General features: G+C 42.8%; 2 protein-coding genes across 3 annotated transcripts in view; one reads left to right on the top strand and one right to left on the bottom strand.

Annotated features, from left to right (window-relative positions):
• Window positions 1-16,758, bottom strand: whamm (WASP homolog associated with actin, golgi membranes and microtubules). Its single transcript, XM_030413919.1, has 11 exons — window positions 16,089-16,758; window positions 12,514-12,687; window positions 11,905-12,055; window positions 11,103-11,272; window positions 9,142-9,349; window positions 6,145-6,329; window positions 5,263-5,349; window positions 5,053-5,148; window positions 3,424-3,826; window positions 2,750-2,892; window positions 1-2,205 (listed from the first exon to the last, which is right to left on the bottom strand). The coding sequence occupies exons 1-11, from the start codon at window positions 16,659-16,661 to the stop codon at window positions 2,047-2,049; spliced, it is 2,349 nt and encodes a 782-aa protein (XP_030269779.1). The 5' UTR covers window positions 16,662-16,758; the 3' UTR covers window positions 1-2,046.
• Window positions 16,027-20,213, top strand: part of fsd2 (fibronectin type III and SPRY domain containing 2) — a 12,600-nt gene continuing 8,413 nt past the window's right edge. The window contains exons 1-5 of one of the 2 annotated variants that reach the window (XM_030413922.1): window positions 16,027-16,097; window positions 17,667-17,944; window positions 18,308-18,403; window positions 18,934-19,167; window positions 19,325-19,347. In XM_030413922.1, coding sequence (XP_030269782.1) covers window positions 17,678-17,944; window positions 18,308-18,403; window positions 18,934-19,167; window positions 19,325-19,347 — 620 coding nt within the window. In that variant the 5' untranslated portion in view covers window positions 16,027-16,097; window positions 17,667-17,677. Of the gene's footprint in view, window positions 16,098-17,369; window positions 17,473-17,666; window positions 17,945-18,307; window positions 18,404-18,933; window positions 19,168-19,324; window positions 19,348-20,213 lie in introns of those variants that run through there. The other variant, XM_030413921.1, reaches the window with a different exon arrangement.

A 20,213-nucleotide genomic window follows, 5' to 3' on the forward strand; every position in this document is an offset into this window, starting at 1 on the left:
TTCATGATCTCATTCGTCTTTGTTTATTATTAAAACACAGCAGTACAAGTGTGTTTCAGCCCGTCTGTAACACACTGGAGTTTCAGTTCTTTACACTCTTATGCAAAAAAAAAAACATTTAACGCAGTTTCCAGACAGTATAGCTTTTTTTTTTTTGTACATAATACATAAGAGCTTCAGCTTACAGTTAAGTGCTCCGTGTCACAGGGTCAAAGGTCAAGAGCAGAGCTGCAACTAACGATTATTTTCTCTATCGATTAATCGTTTAGTTTATAAAAAAAATGGAAAGAAAACTTCCTTCAGGTTACTTCTTCTGTCAAGCCAACAGTCAAAAAACCCCCAAAACTCTTCATTCACTGTCATAAAAGACAAAGATGAAACGACTGAAACGATTAATCGATGATCAAAATACTTGGCAATTCATTCTCTTACAATCGTTGCAGCTCCAGTCATCGATACAAAGTTCGTCCCTACACTTCAACAGCAGCCTGTCAGAGAGACACAGCCGCGTACAGTAATGAGAAACCGCATAATGAAAACGAAACATTGGTTATTAAATCGACTCTTTGCAACTTCTTTTGTCGAGGCATCAAAGAGGAAGTAATAACAGATCATGAATAAATTGCACCTGAATGAAGCCGAACACATTCACATGTTTTTGACAGAGAAAGAGAAACTGGGGCAGGACGCTGCTGCTACAGACACGATTATTCTGCTAATTATTTTCTTTAAGTGCAGTTTTAATGTCAAAGAAAATGGGGAAAAGCTCATCTGAAAGCTTTACTGAGGACTCAACCATGATTAGAGACACAGCTGTGCACATTAAAAGGTGTCATTTGGAGAATATGGTCAGAATTCAATGGCAGCGCCCAAAACGTAGAAGGCAGCAGATCAACAGATCAGCAGAGTGACGAACAGCTGCTGCTAGCTGTCCTTGGCTGTAGCTAGCAACCATTAGCGTATTAGCTCATGGCTTTGTTAGCCGTGGAGCTAGTCGTGCTAGAGTACTCAGCCTCCAGACTGGGACACAGCTGAGACAGACAGACAGAAAAAGTTTTTCCCTTTTCATTTAAAAAACATTCTGCGTTCAGACAACTACCTGAAACTACAGGAGGCCTGTAATTTAAATTATCATTCATTAATATATTAATATTAATCATGTTAGTTCATCTTTTGAATGTTTTTAACTAAACGTTCTGGCCATATTTTACAAATCGCACCTTTTAATGAGGGAAATATTGTTTATTAAATCAAATGTGTAACATTCTTTATCTGTCACGTTGTTGTTATGGCCTCAGACAGGAAGTAATGACAGGCCGTGTATAAGTTGCACCTCAATCAAACCGAAACACATTCACACATTTCTGACATTAAGAAAAACAAAGTGCATCCAACAGCCTGTAACACAAACAAACAACAGGGACTTTAAACATAAAGGCTGTAAATAATAATCACTTCTTCACCTCAGCTTCACAAAACTCTTCCTTTGTTTAGCGATAAAACCCTCAAAACTCAGCCCGCTGTAGCCCTTGTGGGGTTAGAATTCATTTACATTCGAAAATAATAGAAGTCAGCTGAGTTTACACTCAGCAGTGTGCTGAAATCAAAGTGTAGTGTAGTGTTGTTGCGTCTGCCTGCAGCAGGTTTCCCTGCTGTGTGACAGCCTCAGACGCCGTGTTGGGAGGATTTCAATCACTGACAAACCGCTCGGCTTTTCTTCTCAATGAGCGCTGAAGCACGGCGCCTCGTTTCTGCTACAGACGAGACTGAAGTTGGATTTGAGTAGTTCTGGATGTATTACAACATCTCAGGACTATTGTGAAACGACAAACATGATTACTGTTCGACAACTTCAACACACTGCGATGTTTGAGGGAGAAGAGGCGTAATCCCCTTCTTCTCAGAGAGGGAGCTTTTTGGTGAAAGTTTGGCAGCGACGATAAGCTGAAGCTCAGAGCCGTGAAGAAGACAGAGCAGGAGTGATGTCATCAACTTCAGTGTGTGTGTGTGCGTGTGTGTGTGTGTGTGTGTGCGCGCGTGTGTGTCTCAGCTGTCCCAGTCTGTACTCTGTGTCTCGTCGTCTCCTCGGTCATCTTCTTCGTCAGAGTCGGCTGCCACCTTCTTCATCCTCATCATGGCGGCTTTGATGCTGCGCTCCAGCTCGTTGTCTGCGCTGTCCGGCAGCTCGCCTCGAGCAGGAACCATCTGCAGCAGGAAGTGTTGATTTAATTCTAATTTTTACAAACTGATACAAGATACAAACTGAACAGAACATTTTACAGTTGAAAAATCAACTTGTAATTGCTCTTAATGTAATTGGGGGTTGCACAAAATATCGATACAACAATATATTGTTTTGCTTTTCTCTTGCGATACGATTATCAATACACTATTTTTATTTTTATCAAGACATCTCATTTATTACCACAGTCACTACATCTTGACTCCTTGTGGTTTGAACTTCAGCACAGATTGAACAGAAATTAGTGAGGAACAGTTGTATCCTCCCTTTAAACATTGTAACGTATTAACAATATTACGTCAAGGTAACGCAGGATCTTAATCTCAAATGGAGAGAAAGATTTCCTCCAACTTTTAGAGGTGGATTGATGCTGAATCAGAATCAGAACTATATTTTGTGTCTTTAATATCAGACAGATATGGTGATGCATCTTTAGATGATTGTCATGCAATGATGCACACTGTATCGCAGACTCGCTGTCTGGTGATACCGTTCTCAGCATCTCACCTTCTTCAGGGTGACTCCCTGTCGGATGGCGGTCATCAGATTGCTCCTCGGGTCCACAGCAGGGGGCGCCGTCTTCGGAGCGGGGACCTTTCTGAGCTGAATCTGTCCGCGCTGCAGCGAGGCCAACACTTCATCCATCGTTCCTACAAAGACACAGCAATAAAAGAAAAACTGACACTTTTGCCACGATGGAAGAATGAAGGGAAGAATGCATCGCTGGGTTTCAATTTCAACTTCGCGAAGCAGCTAAAACGCTTAAAACGTTCTTAAAATCTTCTTCGACGACCTCCATTTCGCAAAAAGCTCAGAAATCTGCAGCTTAGTTGGACGTTACTGTCTCTCTCCCCGGTGCCGAGAGCATCAGCAGGACCACAACTGAGGTAAACTGGCTCCTCTGGCCTCGTGGGGGAGGCGGGGAATTTAGGACAAGAACGACATGTACAGACACACCACACACACACACACACACACACACACCACACAGACTTTTCTCTGGAACAAACAAACACGACCTTCCCTGCAGTCGGACACATTCTCCCATCCGTACTGTAATGCTCCTGTAAATGAACATCACAATGTTCTCCCCCCCCCCAGTCCAACGTTTGGATGTTGATTTATTAAACACGCATTTAAAAAAACAAAACAGAATTCTTCTCTTTGTCTTTCACTCTCACCAATATTTTGTTTGAGCATGCTCTTGGCTGGAAACGGAGGATCCTCTTTTTCACTGAGAGGCTTCGGCGTGTCCTCAGAGGCAGGCGATGCTTGAACAGGTGGAGGAGGAAAGGCAGGGGGCAGTGGGGGAGGTGGTGGTGGGGGAGGAGGAGGAGGAGGAGGAGGTGGTGGTGCAGTAGTTGGAGGTGGCGGTGCAGCGAAGATCTGGATAGGGATGTCTTTCGGCTGCTGTTTCTTGGGAGTTTTACTGCGTCTGGGTGCAGGACGGACGGAGGAGGGTCCTCCAGAGGCCGGAGAGGGTCCGAGGCTGATGATGGACATCGGCTGGGAGTCGAGACACGGCGCTTCTGAAGGACACATCCTGTACTGAGGAGTCTTCAGGATGTACTGGCCCTGTCGCCTCTTCATAAAGAAAGAGGGCACATGAGGAAGAAATGGTTTTAGAAATAAGTACATCATCTTTTTCTTTATGGTGTAAGAGAATGCCCAAACCACAGTCCAATGTTCCTGCTGTTTGAAAAGTCTCACGTGATTTGACACAAACATTTCGGATAATATCAGAAAACAACTCAACAAAATATAGAACAAAGGTCTCGACGTTTTAAGACGTTTCAAAACAGAATTGCTAAAACAGAAATTAGATCATGCTGTGGAAGCACAACTACTGCACCTGGTTGATGATGACACTTGTTTACTATTTACCTGTGATGGTTTATTGTTAACAAGCGGCTCAATTCACGTGAAAATGAAACAGCATCATATCCGTCACGTTTGTTTTTCTTTGTGTAGCCTGATAGAACCATTTGTTTGGAGCGCTGACATTTTAATTATATCGAAGGAATTCAAATTTTGTTTGGATGATCAGGATTGTATTATTATTTGTTCAAAGACAGCTCGACTGCTGGGTGAGCTAGTTAGACTTTTAACAAGAGAGAGAGAGAGAGAGAGAGCAGCCTGTGAGCTTTCAAGGCAATAATGAGACAATCACGTCAGGCAGGACTCTTCAGCTCGTCCTCCCGTCTCGCCTACACTGATTTGTCGCATCTTCTAGTCTTAGTAAGAAATGCATCTGCAGCGATGATGTTAGACAGTGATGTGCAGTGTGGGGTTTACACACCAGTCAGCGTAAAATGGCCTGTTGTGATTGGTCCACACTTCACATATGATAATAAACTTATGAATACTGACTCTTTTGCTTCGAGGTCAGTTTGTTCATTCAGTTCATTCAGACATGAAAACAAAGAGAGTTTGTTTAATACGTTTTTTTTTTAAGGCAGAAAAAAATCAGTCATTGAAGATCTTTCTCTTCTGTGTTCCTCAAAACTACAGACTGCACCTTTAAATGTTAATTTTGATAGTGAAAAAAAAAAAAGGTTTAGACAGTTTATGTCCTCCTGGTTATTCAGGATGGGCCGGTTGCACAAGTGTGTTTGATCGTTGTCAGTCCTCAAATGTCCGTTATTCTACTACAAGCTCTTTTATCTGGTTTTACAAAAATAATATAAGAAATAAAAAATGGTGATTTCAAAGGGGTTAATTTAGAGGTGAACGACTGGGCGACGCTGCCGCCTGCAGGGGTTTTATCAACAGCGGACGGAGGCGGAGCGGAGACAATGAGAGCGCCTGACCTCTCTGAAGGATCGCAATCTGCTCAGCGTCTTCTCTCGCTGCTCGTCCACCCACTCCTTCCTCCTCTGCTCCTCCTCCTTCTTCTTCTCTCGCTTCTGCAGACGACAGAGGGAGACAGTGAGAGCTTTTAGAGGGAGAGAAAGAATCGGATCTGGTTTCATTTGCGGCTCCTGTCGATGCCGCGGCATCTCGTTGCCGTGGTGACGTACCAGGTGGACCTGATGATGCTGGTTGAAGACTACGGAGGTCTGCTTGGCGCGCAGCTGCTTCTGCTCCTGGGCCTCCATGCACTGATCCTAAAACACACAAACACTGATACTCGTGGACTCGAAATTACACATTGATACCAAACTATGTACCTGAAGAGTGCAGCTGCTATTATTACGTTAGACTTGGTATTATATATCCTGTAACTTTTCGCTCTGTTGTACAATTTCTGTAACTCTGTGATGGTGTGCTGTCTTGTCTAATCTCTAACAATTACATTAAATAACGTTTGACATTTACAGAAAGTAAAAGTCAGAAATGTGTGGGTGTTTGGGCCAAAACTAAAACTACTCACTCTGGGAATCTAAAACAAACATTATAAACAAGAAAAAATAACTCTGGTTTGGGTAAAAACGTCCCTCTAAGCTCAGAAAATACCGGCGAACTGATAATGAACAACAACTCTGCTAATTAAGGGAGAACTTCTTCTAATATCACAACGCTCCTCTTTTTTTTTTACCGCTTATTAAATATTCATGCATGTGATTCTCGTTCCCTGAAGATTACTGATGGAGATCTGTGGAGCCTCTAACCAGGGGATCCTTCTCGCTTTGTTCTGAGCAATAAAATGCTTTTTAATCAGACAAATGAGCACGCAGCCAGCGTCAGGAGAAAATGCCAACTGCACCAACTGTGCTTAAATGACTCTGTCAGCTAAAAATAAAATATAGTAAAACACTATTTTAAAAACTCAGCACTTTGGGACCTGCAGCAGATCGAGAGAGAGGAAAATTATTCAAAATTCAGACTATTTTTTGCATTTACCTTCACGGAGTAGAGAAAACGCCCTCGGAATATAAATCAGTCGTACTCGTCCCACTCACCTTTTTGTTGCGGATATAAGCTCGCCGGGCACAGATGTTGCCTCTCTTGGCCTCCAAGGTGTGTAGGCGTCTTCTGAGCTGACGGACAGCTGGAGGTTCTGCTTGTTGAGTACCGGTGTGGACCATGCTCTGCAGCTCCTCCGGATCCTCACACACGTCGTAGTACACCACCTCGTCCTTCAGTTCTGAAACACAAACACAGTCCAGTCACTCAGATTCAACGTTTCCTGCTCAAAAAGTGCTTTTTTTTTCACCTCATTTGACTCGGACATCATCACTTGTGTGATTAAATGATGCCTCAGATATCACTTCCTCTCCGTTGTCACTGAAATGTCTCAGTGAGTGTACTGTGCATGTAAACAGGGCTGCAACTAGCAATTATTAGCATTAATCATTAATCAATCAAAATGCTAATCACAATTTCTCAGAGCACAAAGTGAACAGTCGAAAACTCCAAGACTCCTCAGTTTCTTTCATAAACGACAAAAAAAAGCCACAAATTCACATTGGAGAGGAAGAATTGTGATTATACTGGATTTTCTTGTTACTTTATATCAGTATCAGCATCATCCCCAAAAACTGAGCAGCGGTCCGGCTGGAATTTAATAAGCTTGAACCATCAAATGTGTCACATTTTGTCTGAAAAAACTCAGACCAAAACAATTATTCAAATAACAAGATGCAAGGAAATTTAGTTTCTTTCAAGCCCGCCCCAGTATGAAGCTTCTGTGCTAGCGGTGTAAACAACAACACTTCCTCAGAGCCGCAACTCATATTCTGGATTGCTAGCTGCGCGGCTAGCTGAGCTAACTAGCTAACAGCATCTACAATTGGCAGCGGTTACTAATTGTGAGTATGAACTCAACAGGAGGCAAGTTCTTACACATTACACCTTAAAGTATCAAAAGTACCGTAAAAGTAACAGTAGATTAAACATTTATTCACATGCATGTGAATATATGTATGTAACAACTGACTGACTGATCTCATCATCGTCAGTTGTCTCTGCAAACACCAGAATCACGTCTGATCAAATAGTGAATGTATTCCAACAAGGACATTTGAAAACTCCTCGTGCAGCGATGACTATTTTATCTACATTGTAATTCTGAACTCTTTTGAAACGGCTCCATTAGCTCAGCAGCCTCCTTTGATTTGCATCTTCTCATATTTTTCTCTGTCCTCCCTTTTTTTCTTTTACTGAGCAGCGACTGGTTGAGGACACCTCACAGCTTTCTGGCTGAGGAAATAAACCCTGAGACCAGCCAAGGTAACGATACGCAGCAGCCAACGACACCACAGACGCACACAGGTAGACGCCCAGCATGTACAGACACACCGCTTGGAAGCAAACATCACGTCTCTGGAGGAGCAATTAAGGGAATATGCACATGAACAAAATGTTTCCCCAAAGTAAACTCACAGCACGAGATGCTGAGTGAACAGAAAAACAGAATCCTCTGAACATTAGAATATAAGAAATAAAATCAATATTCAGTTTCAGTCGTAACTGACTGTCAGAAGGCTGCTGATTCAGCTCTGTCGTGTGTGATTACACTGTAAAGGTGTGTCAAGTAATTATGCTTTGCAAAATATCAGAGACACAAAACTACCAAAATTGAAAACCCTAAAAATGTTCAGATAATCACATGAAAAGAGTTGAAAAGTAAAAATGGGTTCTCCAGCTGTGAGACACGAGCTGCACGCTGCTCCTCTGAAACGGTGGATTGATCCAGTGTATTAATGTCGATGTGTTGTGTGTTTGTGTGCGTGTTCTCTAGTGAGTGTTGTGTCGCACCTGATTCCTAGTCACATTCACCATTAAGCAGGAGGACAGAGAGATGCAGTGTCGGTGGGCCAGATGGCAGCACTGTGGCACTCATGTGTTACATACTGTTCAACAGTAGGTGCTCACTGCTCGCCGAGGAGGCTGGCTCAAATGATTTATAGTTTGGTTGAGCTTCGGTGTTGTGTGTTGTAGAAGAGGAAGACGCTTTAACTTTTAGTTTAGAAATGTAAATAAATCAGTTATATTCTGCTACAACATGCTGTTTCCCTCTTCTTTTACTCCAGTTATAATTTAATTTGTTACTCCTCTCAACCTCTGGCCATTCGGGGATGTAACAGCGAACGTGCTCTTCAGCTGGAGTTGAGGCGGTGGGCGTGACACACAGGTCACGGAGGCTGTTAAAAGCTTTAGCGCCTGATTGCCGCATTTTGCGTCAAAATCCTGAATGCCCAAACTGCTAAAAGCATCCGGCATACACGTTTTGAAGCACAGCTTTTTAATAGCTGGATGCACACTAAAAGTATGAGGCATGTGAAACTGCCTTGACACCTGTACACCGACCTTGTTTATTTTTGACCCAGTGACCAACGCTGCCTTTCCTGCAGTCACAGTACCTGTTTGCAGGGAACTTACAGGAACAAGACCTAAACGTGAGAGAGAGCGCTGGCTGCGTCAGAGCTGAGCCCAGCTCCGATGCATCTCTGTTCACCATAAATGTGAATAAACATCAATTAATCCCTTTAGAAACTTATAACTGCAGAAGCTGCCAGAGAATCATGGCGTATTAAAGATATCTTCAGAATCAAAACAGTCCAGCGATAGCTGTCTGTACATCCACAGGAAGAGAGGGAATAGTGGTATTCATTGCAGGTCTTTCATATTGCAAAGTATCACCTTGTTAAAAAATATATTTTGAGGTCATTCATTTTATCGCTGTATCAGTTTAAATGCTATTATATCATACATTCAGGCAGAGGTGGCATTTCGAGCGGCGGCCTTTAGATCCTCAGGGTGCGAGCCAACCTCGAGCCTTTTCTCTCTGCTTCAGTGTTTCACGGTGGACTGTACAAGGACATCACATTCATCCACAGTGAATCAATTTTTCTCAAGAAGTGTTTTGACCATTTTAAAATGTTTAAAATCTCCCTCCATGAATCAGAAAATTCTCCACATGTTCACCGCAGCGCTGCCTGTCATGTGTATTCTACCTTTAATCTGCCGTCGCAGGCTGTCTATCTGAGCCACCAGCAGCTGCTCCTCGTTCTTCAGGATCTCAAACTTGGTGTCGTACAGATCCAGTTGGGTCTCGTAGAACTGCAGCTCCAGCTGGTCCACCGTGTCCTGCGGCTGGTCGACCGCAGACGGAGACGTCGAATCGGTTCTGTGGCCTCGGACTCTGTCGGACAGGCCGCCCAACTGCACCACAACGACAAAAACATGTCAGGTAAAGGATCAGACTTGTGACCAACCAACAATGATTTTCTTTGTAAATTACTCTGTTTATTATTTCCTCAAGTAACTGATCAGTTGTTTGGTAAATGCTGTAAAATATTGATCAGTGTTTCCCAAAGCTGAACAACATGACGTCCTCACATGTTTTGTTTTGTCAGCAGCCCAAAGATATTCAGTTTACTGCCACAGAGGAAAGAAAAGCGAAAATGTTCACATCTGAGATGCTGAAATCAGAGAATTTTGACTTTTTCAAGCTGATAAATTGTAATTAATAAATGTATCAATTAATTACTGCAGCTCTAGTGCGTATTGTGAACAGTTATAACGCATATGTTTTAACTGATTCAGCACTATAAACTTCACTGTCCATTGATGAGGATGAGTAGCTAATGTCTGAATTTTCCTTTTTGTGTGAACTGTTCCTTTAAAGCCAGGTCTCTTCTTTTGGGCTTGTATATCTGTAGAGCTGGTTGCTTGTTTCCCGTCGTGAGATCCGGCAACACTGCCACCAACGACCCCCAAATATGTGTACATAAGTCTCCAAAAAAACGACTGAAATCTCTTTGAATCATTTCAGTTTGTAATTAACCACCAACTCACAGAGACTCTGAACCCTGATCTGTCTCAGGGAGAAGTTTAGGCAGCTGTGTGCAGGGACTATTCTTTTTAAGACTCTTCTTGTTGTCTTCAAAGACACCTTCGATTGAACTACGCTGCAGAGTCGGCTGTCAGACTGAAACCAATCTATTCAAGTTTAAACCTCTACGATTTGATTTCCACACTGTGATGAAATGAGCTTAAACCAGCAGCTACCTGTGAGTACAGACAGCAGCGTTAAGTATGTTTGATGTGCAGCCGGTGAGCTGACGCATTCAAAGCAAGTGTGTGTCCTTAAATGCCTCTAATTACGTAAAACATAAACACAGACACTGCCATAAATACTCAGGGGCTGTAAAGACTGCATTGACTTCGGATAATTTACAGCCAATATGTACATACACACGCATTAAATGTAGAAGCGTCACGCTGGGACATCTGCAGGCTCACTCAAAAGAGCCACCGTTTTGCGTAGGTGTAGCTTACTGATCTCATTATAAACACTCACACACAGCTGTCTCTGCGAAGGCTCATGTTGATTTCACAGTGGTAGACACCGCCAGCATTCCTGATGCCTGATTTTTAAAGAGCTTAATCGGATGAATAATGCAGCCGCATGAAGGTGAAGGTGCTGAAGGTGTTGTCTTTTCTCTTCCAAAACAGCTCAACTTTGCGCAGCACGATGCCCTTCAGCGGCGAGCGAGCAAGTCGCTACAGTTTCCCCCAAAATACCGTGATCGTCCTTGTACTCCCAGATTTGCATGTAGCGGGCACGTTTTGAGAATGTACATACACACTCACTTATTCATGCATGCAGGTTTTGGGGGTGCATCGAGGGGATTCTCTGTGTTTTTAGAGACGCTTTATAAATAGATCAAAGCTCTATGGCAGCCAGAGATTCACATCAGACTGGAATACCAAGTGAAAGATAAAATAGAGCAAGTAGGCACCGTGACACATCTCTACAGACTGACAGCCACTACAAAAGCAGCGCTGGTCCTGGCACTGGAAGAGATGATTGGAATGACAACTAAAGCCTTGCAATTCTGTCAGCGCACCATAATGGGAAGTGTTGAGTATCTACAGAAACACAAGGAAAGCGTTACTGTTTGACACGTACTCTTTCTCTGATGCCGTCTTTCTTGCGGTTGAGGCACATCTCTGTAGTTCTCATGTGCTGCAGAGTTTCTTTGGCCAGCAGGAAGCGAAGTTTCTCCAGTCGGGGGGCCGCAGACGCCCAGGCGGCGGCGCCGAAGCGACACTTATCCTCCTCCATCTGCTTTACCATACCTGAACGTGCACACAAAGGGTCCGTCGTCACACACAGATTAACAAATAACCAGTAAATGTTTAAAGCTTTCAGCCAACAGGCGTACGTGTTACTTTCAATAACGGACTGTTTACAGTCATTTACTGGTACTGTAGCTACAATCACCAGCCTTACAGATTTTTGGAGCGAATGCTTTCATACAAAATCTTTCTGGATGCAGTTACAGGTGGTAATTTTCACCCACGTACAAGATGGTTGCCAGACAAATCCAATTTAAATGAGGAACGAGGAGTTATATCCTTCCTGATTCCCTCAACAGGACATTAAATTATTCATATATGTAAAATTGTATTTCAAAGTATTAGAAAAGTATAATATAATATGGTACCCACAGCTCAATGATGTGGTTTATTTTTATTTTCTATTGATGTATGTATTTAAAGTGTTCCCTAACATTTCCATTTCCTTTGAGATTCATGTGTATTTTGATTATTTGAATATTAAAGAAACTATATAAATATGTTGTCTGCAGATTCAATCCAACTTGCGACTCTCCTGCACTTCATTTCCTGTGTGCTGAGCAACGACACATTAAAGTCATTCATTAATTCAGCCGCACACAAATAAGAGACATAAACACATCATCTTTTACCAGCCAGAGCCTTTGAAGTCTGTGCAAAGTAGGTGACAGTGATGTCCTGAATCGAGGCGACTGCTTCTTCGGCTTTCGTCCTCCACTCCTCCGCCTCCTTCTCAAGAGCGGCAATTCTCTTAGGACCCAAGTCCTCAAACTCCAACGACTTCTGCAGAGGACGGAAAAACAGTGGACGGCTTTAATTCCGACTTCGAACACAAACTTAACCCATATGCATATAAATTCATCCTTTAATATCACAGTGAGAAAATAAAATTTTTTTGCTCAAATGAGACTCAACAGTCTGTATTGGTCTGTGTTTGCTGGCCCTTGATGTCATAACGTACCTGTGCTGAGGTAACGTTGTCAAACTGAATCTTTGTATCCCTAATTGGCAGATTAAATCTCCTCCACACTTTCTTGACTAGTCTAAGTTTAAACTTCTGTTTAAATGTCAGCTGTTGGGAACATCGCTCGTGGTTACAGTCATACTGATGGTGGGAGGTGTGAAGTGTGAGCATATTATTGCAAGAAAGTTAGGGATTTGTTTTGGTGTCAATACTGTTCTTAATAACTTTCAACATCCTAAAAGGATCCAAAAGCTGCTCAATATATGTGTGTATTTACCAGGATCTCCATCTTGTAGAGGCTGGCCAGCTCCCTCATGTCCCTGAAGGGTTGGAGCAGATACTGGAAGAAGGTGGTGGCCACAGTGACCAGGTCCTGGTACACCTCGTCCTCTTCCTCGTAGATGCTGAGCAGCGCAACCATTCGGTCGGTGTCGCTGTGGCGCTGCAGCAGCTGCAAATATGGAGGACATAAACACCTTTACCTGGTTTTACTCAGAGCATAACAAACACAGAAATATCTGAAGGAACCCGTTTTTTGTACCAAAGAAGAATTCTCTCTTTCCCTTGCGTAAAAGGGGATACAAATAACAACAACAGAATAAAATTGTTATAGGAAAATTTGCTATTCTAATACTCAATATCTGCCCAGAATTTCAAAATCGGCGCTTCCCTAATTTGAGGTGCTATTCACTGCATCACTATTGTATTGGATTGCATTAGACGGTACTGTGCTCGGTACACTGACTACATGCTTTTCGGTGTCTCATATTTGCACATTTTCCCCCACAGGGATCAATAACAGCATTCCTGATTCCCACATCTCTGGGCTTTCAATGTTCACTTGTTCTCTCACCTTATTATCAGCAAGCATATTGAGGTCAAGTTATGATTCTTGGTGCAAATCCCTTTAATTCAGATGTGTGTTAAAGGGCAGGCAAAACAGACGTCAGTGTTGGTGGTGTTGCAAGATCCAGAGCTCTAATCAGCAAAGCTCTGCTGAGTCACAGCAGGCCCGTTCTAAGACATACAACACCACCGTGTGCTGCTGGTCCAAACTGTACCGTTCTGTGTTCATGTGGATGTGTTAAATGACACTCTGGCTGAGAGTCCATGGCGATGACTACGATTTTTAGTTATTGGTGTTTCTGTTTTTGCTTTGCTGTGGCTGAATCCCTCTTTGTGCCAGTGACACCAAGAAATCTTTATGAAAAATAAATAAATAACCGAACTGTTAAAAAGTCATTCAGCCTTTCATTTCACACATACAACTTTCTTTCATATAAAAAAGATTTTTCTTTTGAAAAGTAACCGCTTGAAAAGCCTTTTTAGTCTGTGATATAACTACCTACTCTAATGGTTAATGGAACTGTATTTATAAAGCCCTTTTCTAGTCTTAGCGACCACTCAGAGCACTTTACAACACAAGTCAGCTTTCACCCATTTACACACACAGAGAGACAACAATGCAAGGCGAGCGATAACCTTTCATCCACATTCATACACTGATGGAAGCACACTGTCGCCTTAAGTTTCAATTTCAGTTTTGTGAACAACATCACATCAACTGCAGTTATCAATATGAGCAGATTTACAGGTTTTGGTGAGCGTTCAACGAGACGACGTCACTAACGAGACTGTTTGTTGTGTAGTCTTTATAATTGCTAGGGGTGAAAATCGAAAGCTTCATCACGATACGACAAAATATCGATTTTTGGGCAAATATACGATATTTGCTGATATCACAAAATCTGTCACAATACGATTACGAGTTGATACAGGGTAGGGCTGGGTATCACCAGGTACCTCGCGATACGATACTATCACGATATTTTGCCCACGATAACGATAATATCACGATACAGCGATTCTGCGATAATTGATATATTGCAAGGAATTTCATCCACGATACATCACGATATCTGTGTCACTGAAGAAATTCAGAATTTATTGACTGCACTGAATCCATTTCACAGGAATTACAAAACATTGTCAATCAATTTCACATGAATGACAGCCAAGTAAACAAAGAGTATATTGCACAGTGTCTCTTCTTAACACAAACACTGACTACAACTATCATTAAATATCTATATGTGTGGGTTTCAGAGCTACTTAAACCATTTTTCCTCCTAAGAGGGGTGGTGGTGTTTTTTTTTTTACATTTTTAAATATCGATATTTGGCACCAGTGTATCGATAACGTACCTCAAGACGAAATATCGCGATATATCGTAGTATCGATATTTTGGCACACCCCTAATACAGGGGCATTACATTTATATCAACTTACAAAGAGTTTATTACTAAACTCTTCAATGAAAATATCATTTTTATCAATGATCCAGACATTTAAATGGACACCAATCTGTAGTTTTTAATAAAAATAAAGCACTGTTTAGAAATGAATTGCATATGGACACAGAAGTGCCATGAGAATTTCAAAATAAAGGCGCATCTTGCTGATGGAGGCAAAATAATTCAATGTTTTCACTTTGCATCGATGCTATTGGATCATTGGTCACCAAATTGATAAATAGATCTGGATCGATGTATCAAGTCATTTTGGATGCCATCTATTCAGGATGTTTTACTACTCGACACAGTATTGGAGGTGAAGCCATATTCATTCCTATGACAGCTGCTCGGAGGTGTTTTGAAGACAAAAATACTTGACTTCCCAGCCGTGAAAATACCTGTATTGCCGACCGAGCTGGCTAACTTAATGTGTTGTTCTTCTAGACTTTCTGAATGTTTTTGGACCGAATGGCTCAAATTATGACAGTGAAACAAGTCAATTTATCCACCGTTTCACAGACATCTCTTTCACATTGAGTCTGTTGTTGTTGTTTTTTTCCCTGTTATAACTGATTGCAGCGTAGTTGTGACGTGAAACGCTACGTCAGTGGTGTACAACGTAATGTTTGGATAAAAATCTGTTTATTTTGGTGGAAAAGCTGTATTACAGTTTTCTGAGCTCAACAGTGACCGCCCACTTTTTGAACGGCTGCGATTCCGGAAGTGAATTTGCCATTCATTCACTCCACTGACGTTTTATAAATTCCTTATATAAAGAGTTTTAAGACTGGAACCAAGCCAATTAGCTAAGAGATGAATCGTGACCATAAAACATTTAATTCAGCGCAAAAAGAACGGAAAAATTAGAAAAAAGCAAAGGTACAAGACTGTGTACAAAATTATCTTAAGAGTAAAGGAACTACTCATCCCATAAACCATTGCGAATGTAACAGCGACGTCTCTGATTGGTGGAGCTCGTTCCTGTTACCATGGAAATGTTTACCAAACCCGCGAATTTCATTTCCAGGTGAACACTTTCGAAACTCTTCTCCTCATCACTAAAAAAGAAAGTGAAATCATGGCGGCTCGGTGGTAAACGATCGTAGGGTTCAGTGGTAGCAGTAACTAGCTAACATGAAATTCGCGAGTTTGGTAAACATTTCCATGGTAACGGCGAGCTCCACCAATCAGAGACGTCGCTGTTACACTTTAGGATTGTGGGTAGTGTATTACTTTTCCATGACAATCGCAAATAAAACATGTTTTTCTCAAAACAAGATTGATATCATACGGACTTGTGGCTTCTATAGGATCATAAACCATCGTTTCACAATCTCATAACTCCTGGTAAGTTTACTTTGGATGGTTACGACATTATGGTTAAAAATCAAAATCTCTACGCAGAATATGAATGGCATCTTCACTTCCGGTACCTCACTGTTGAGCTCTACACAATGAGGTCCTATGGGGACAACCGGAAAGGGGCGTGGCCTCAGCTCTCCATCAGTATCGACCCCTCAACTTTCGCATCGGTCTCCAACACACAGCACCTGCTCACCTGTCGCAGGTGACCTTTGGCCCTTGACATCTCCTCCTGCATGGTCTTCCTCTTGAACTCCTGCAGGTTTTCAAAGTATTCCTCCACGTCCCGCTCATCCTGCGTGAATAAAGTGTCGAGGACGATCTTTCGTCCGCAGATGTCGATAGCGGTGCTGAAGTATTTCTCGAGTTTCCTACACGGCGTGTCGAAGTCTCTCTCGTCGTCGTCATCCGGACCTGACCTCCGGTTCAGGAAGAGCAAGTCCCAAATGTTGCCGTCTTCGAACTCGGACAGATCCGGGAAGCAGGCCCCCAAGATGTCCGCCACACATGTAAACTGCTGGTGGACATGTTTTAAGTCGTTGACGGAGAAGAGTCCTGCCCAGCTCACCTGAGAGTCGACGGCGACTTCTGCTTTGCGTTTCTGCCGCTGTAACGTCCGGTTGTGGCAAGTGACGGCGAACTTACACTCGATGACGTTCCACTGGACGATGAATCCGAGCTTAAACGTCTCCGTCTCTTCGAATATGTTACTTTTAATGGCCACCCAGCCCTCCAGGCTGTCCAGCCGCTCACAGTCGATGCTGTTCATCTTGAAAAGAGATGTTTCTTTTCGGCCTCCGACGAGCTGCTGGCTCTGTTTACAACGTCCGCCATTTGCGTGACGTAAGATGCCTTCAAGCGCTTTAGAAACATCCAGACGTTTCGATAAATCCGACCGTTGACAGATTCACGTGCCGTTAAAACTCGTTTTTATGACACTCACTGAGAATAATTGTTGAATTAGAGAAGCCGTGTAGTTTGCAGCTAAGAAATTAAGCATCACGTAACTTTTTCTACTACTTTCACGCAATTTCTACTCATTAATGATATTTTAGGTGTGTAACAGGTCAGTTTGACTTGATTTATGCGTCGAAGTAACATTCCCGATAAAGTGTCAGCTTCTGGTTTCGATCGCCTAATTTCTGAAAAAGCAAATAACTTATAATGTCTTAATTTAAAATCGTTTAAATGCCCACACACGCAGTTTACGGGGCGCCGTGAACGCACCATGATGTGCCTGGCAGTGTATTCAACTTTGACCTTTTGAGTCACATGTTCGGGGGATTTCCACCTTCTAACATCAGAGCATTGAGTTATACTGAATCTAGACTGGCTCTAATTTAAGTTTTATACGTGTTAATTAAACTGAAGCCTCTCAATAGTCTTATTTGTCTGTTTTATTCAATAAACAACCAACTTCCTGTATGGATGCCTGACATGCCTGTGAGCAATCTGAGTCCCTCTATTTTTGTCTCAGTTTCTGGGTGAGGGCTGGACGGCTCACAGAACTGGCTTGTCAGACACCACTGTTGCTCTGAAATGGCTGCTTAGAAGAGACAGTTCTCTACTCAGCTATCCAGGTAATTCATGCCACAAGCTGCTCATTCATGATTAGTAATTTAATTCTGCAGCAGATTCTGCACGGGCAAGCTTCTTGTTTTGAGTGTGAAGTGTTGTGTTGAGATCTGATAATCTGCTGTTTTGATGCAAGATTTTTTGGGGTGAAAATTATTCTAAGTGGTTGTTAACGATCTTAACCCGTCCTCTCCATCAGTGGTTTTTCTCATGGACCTGTATGAGATCAGAGGAGGTCGACTGGACGTGATCTCAGAGGAAGCTGAGCACCAGTTGAGCAGAGACTCGACCACCATGGAGCACCATGATGTGGTTCCAGACAGAGGAGCGAGGGCGACCCGGGACGTTTCCACCTTCCAGAGGTTCTCTGTGGACACCAACGAGTCCCTTCGCTTTGAGCCATGGGAGGTCAGCTCTCCATCTCCCACTGGGGCTGAAGATGGACACGATGATGTGTTTAAGGAGCGAGAAACTGAGGTGGGTTGTATTTGATTTAAATCACATTTTCAGAAAAGTTTGGTGAAAATATCAGCATAAATACAAAATCGGCACCATAAGAAATGTGAGGAAAAAGCAGCCAAATTCTTCTTATTATTCTACATTAAAACACTCACAGTCCTTCATAAATTCTCCTTGAAAATACCGGTGACATCACACTCCAGGAGCGTGGACTGACATTTATAATTTCAAAGATCTTTGTAGCATATTCCCAGAAGATGGAGCTGTCCACATGAAAGATTTCTTACCACGAGCAGGAGAAAAACAAGTGGATGCTACAGTGCTGGTTTGAGTTACAAAGAGAACGAGTGGAAATGTGACGCGACTTTCAATTGTTTTCAGCTTGAAATCGACACGGTAAGAAATCAGTTGCAAGGGAAGGTCGCTGAGATGGAGAGCTTCGCAGGACATCTGGAGGAGATCTTTCTCACTGTGGAGGTAAAACGTCACATTCACATTTTTAGTTTAGTGTTTTTCACATTGATCTATTGATTATAAAGGAAAAATACACACAGACACGTCCTCACAAAGTGACAGACAGACAGATGTAAACAAAACAAGTCAAATATTAATAATTTATGGAAAAAGAATAATTATATTTCCTATCTGGGGGACACTTTTTCATCCAGAATCGCAGACGTAATGTTTAACGGTGTAAATTTTAAAATTATGTTTGTTTTAATTCATTAATTTGGGATATTTATAAGATAAGATAAGCGGCACATGGAACAACCGGTGCAGAAACAATAAATAAAAGGAGGGGAGGAATGTACTGAGAGGAAATGAAAATGGAATAAAATAGAAATATACTCAAATATATAAGACACAAAGGATTTACAGCAGATGGCTCTGTGTGCATACACTTATGCACTAATGTCCATGATGTGCAAACAGTGTATGCACTCATACAGACTCTTCAGTATTTATATATTCTTTGTTTAATGTGTCTCCGTCTGCGCCGCGTGCAGGAGAACTTTGGCCGTCAGGAGCAGCACCTGGAGCAGCACTACAACGACGTGCTGCAGACGTTGTCCCAGCGATACGACGAGAGGGCGGCCGGGCTGGAGGAGGAGAAGAAGGGCAAGCTGGAGGCCCTGTACAACCAGCTGCTGTCCTGCGGTCAGGCCATCGACGCCTCCAAGGAGCTGATCGAGACGGCCCAGGAGGTCTACCGCCTCCAAGACAAGAGGCTCTTCCTGAAGGTGACCCAGCCTGAGTTGTTGTGCAGATTTCAGCTGTACACATGCTGATAAACGGCTCCAGTAGATCATTGTGCCGTCACCGTCCTGATGTTTTGATTCACATTCCTGCATTTATTCACTCTGTTGCTGATTTCCTTACTTTGACCTTTATCGACAGACAGTTACGCCCACCATTAACAGGTGATTATGATGCTGCTCAGTGAGTAACCTGCATGGTGTGACGCTGGCAGTGACTGCAGCGGGATTTCAAAAGACTTGACCACTAATATCGCACACCTAATGTGTTTCCAGGTGTACGGAAGCATCAAAAGTAGAAGTAAAGTTAAAATTGTACATGTATTAACATGCATGTATGTACTCGACTGATTACTGGCCAGTATTCAACATTTTTGGGGAAAACTGGAATCAGTTTTTTTGTTTTTAATATTTGATTGCAGATGAAATAGATTAATTTAAGATCTGATGCAGCATGTAATCTGCAAAGTGACTAAAGTTGTAAAATAAATATTGTGATCAGTGGTGTGCACAAGGGGGGGGCAGGGGAGGCGGTCGCCCCCCCTCGTAGCCCAATTGTTGGAAAACGCGCGCTAAAGTGCCCTCTTGGCAGCCAAAACGCACGCTAAAGTGCCGTCTTGGGAGCCAGACCTCGCACTAAAGTGCCCCCTTGGCAGCCAAAACGCACGCTAAAGTGCCCTCTTGGGAGCCAAAATGCGCGCTAAAGTGCCCTCTTGGGAGCCAAGACACACGCTAAAGTGCCCTCTTGGGAGCCAAAATGCGTGCTAAAGTGCCCTCTTGGGAGCCAAGACACACGCTAAAGTGCCCTCTTGGGAGCCAAAACGTGGGCTAAAGTGCCCTACTGGGAGCCAAAACATGCGCTAACGTGCCCTCTTGGGAGCCAAAACACGCGCTAAAGTGCCCTCTTGGGAGCCAAAACGCGCGCTAAAGTGTCCTCTTGGGAGCCAAAACGCACGCGAAAGTGCCCTCTTGGGAGCCAAAACGCGCGCTAAAGTGTCCTCTTGGGAGCCAAAACGCACGCTTAAGTGCCC

This window comes from Sparus aurata, chromosome 4 (assembly GCF_900880675.1).
Source record: "Sparus aurata chromosome 4, fSpaAur1.1, whole genome shotgun sequence".
In the NCBI taxonomy this organism is placed as follows: Eukaryota; Metazoa; Chordata; class Actinopteri; order Spariformes; family Sparidae; genus Sparus; species Sparus aurata.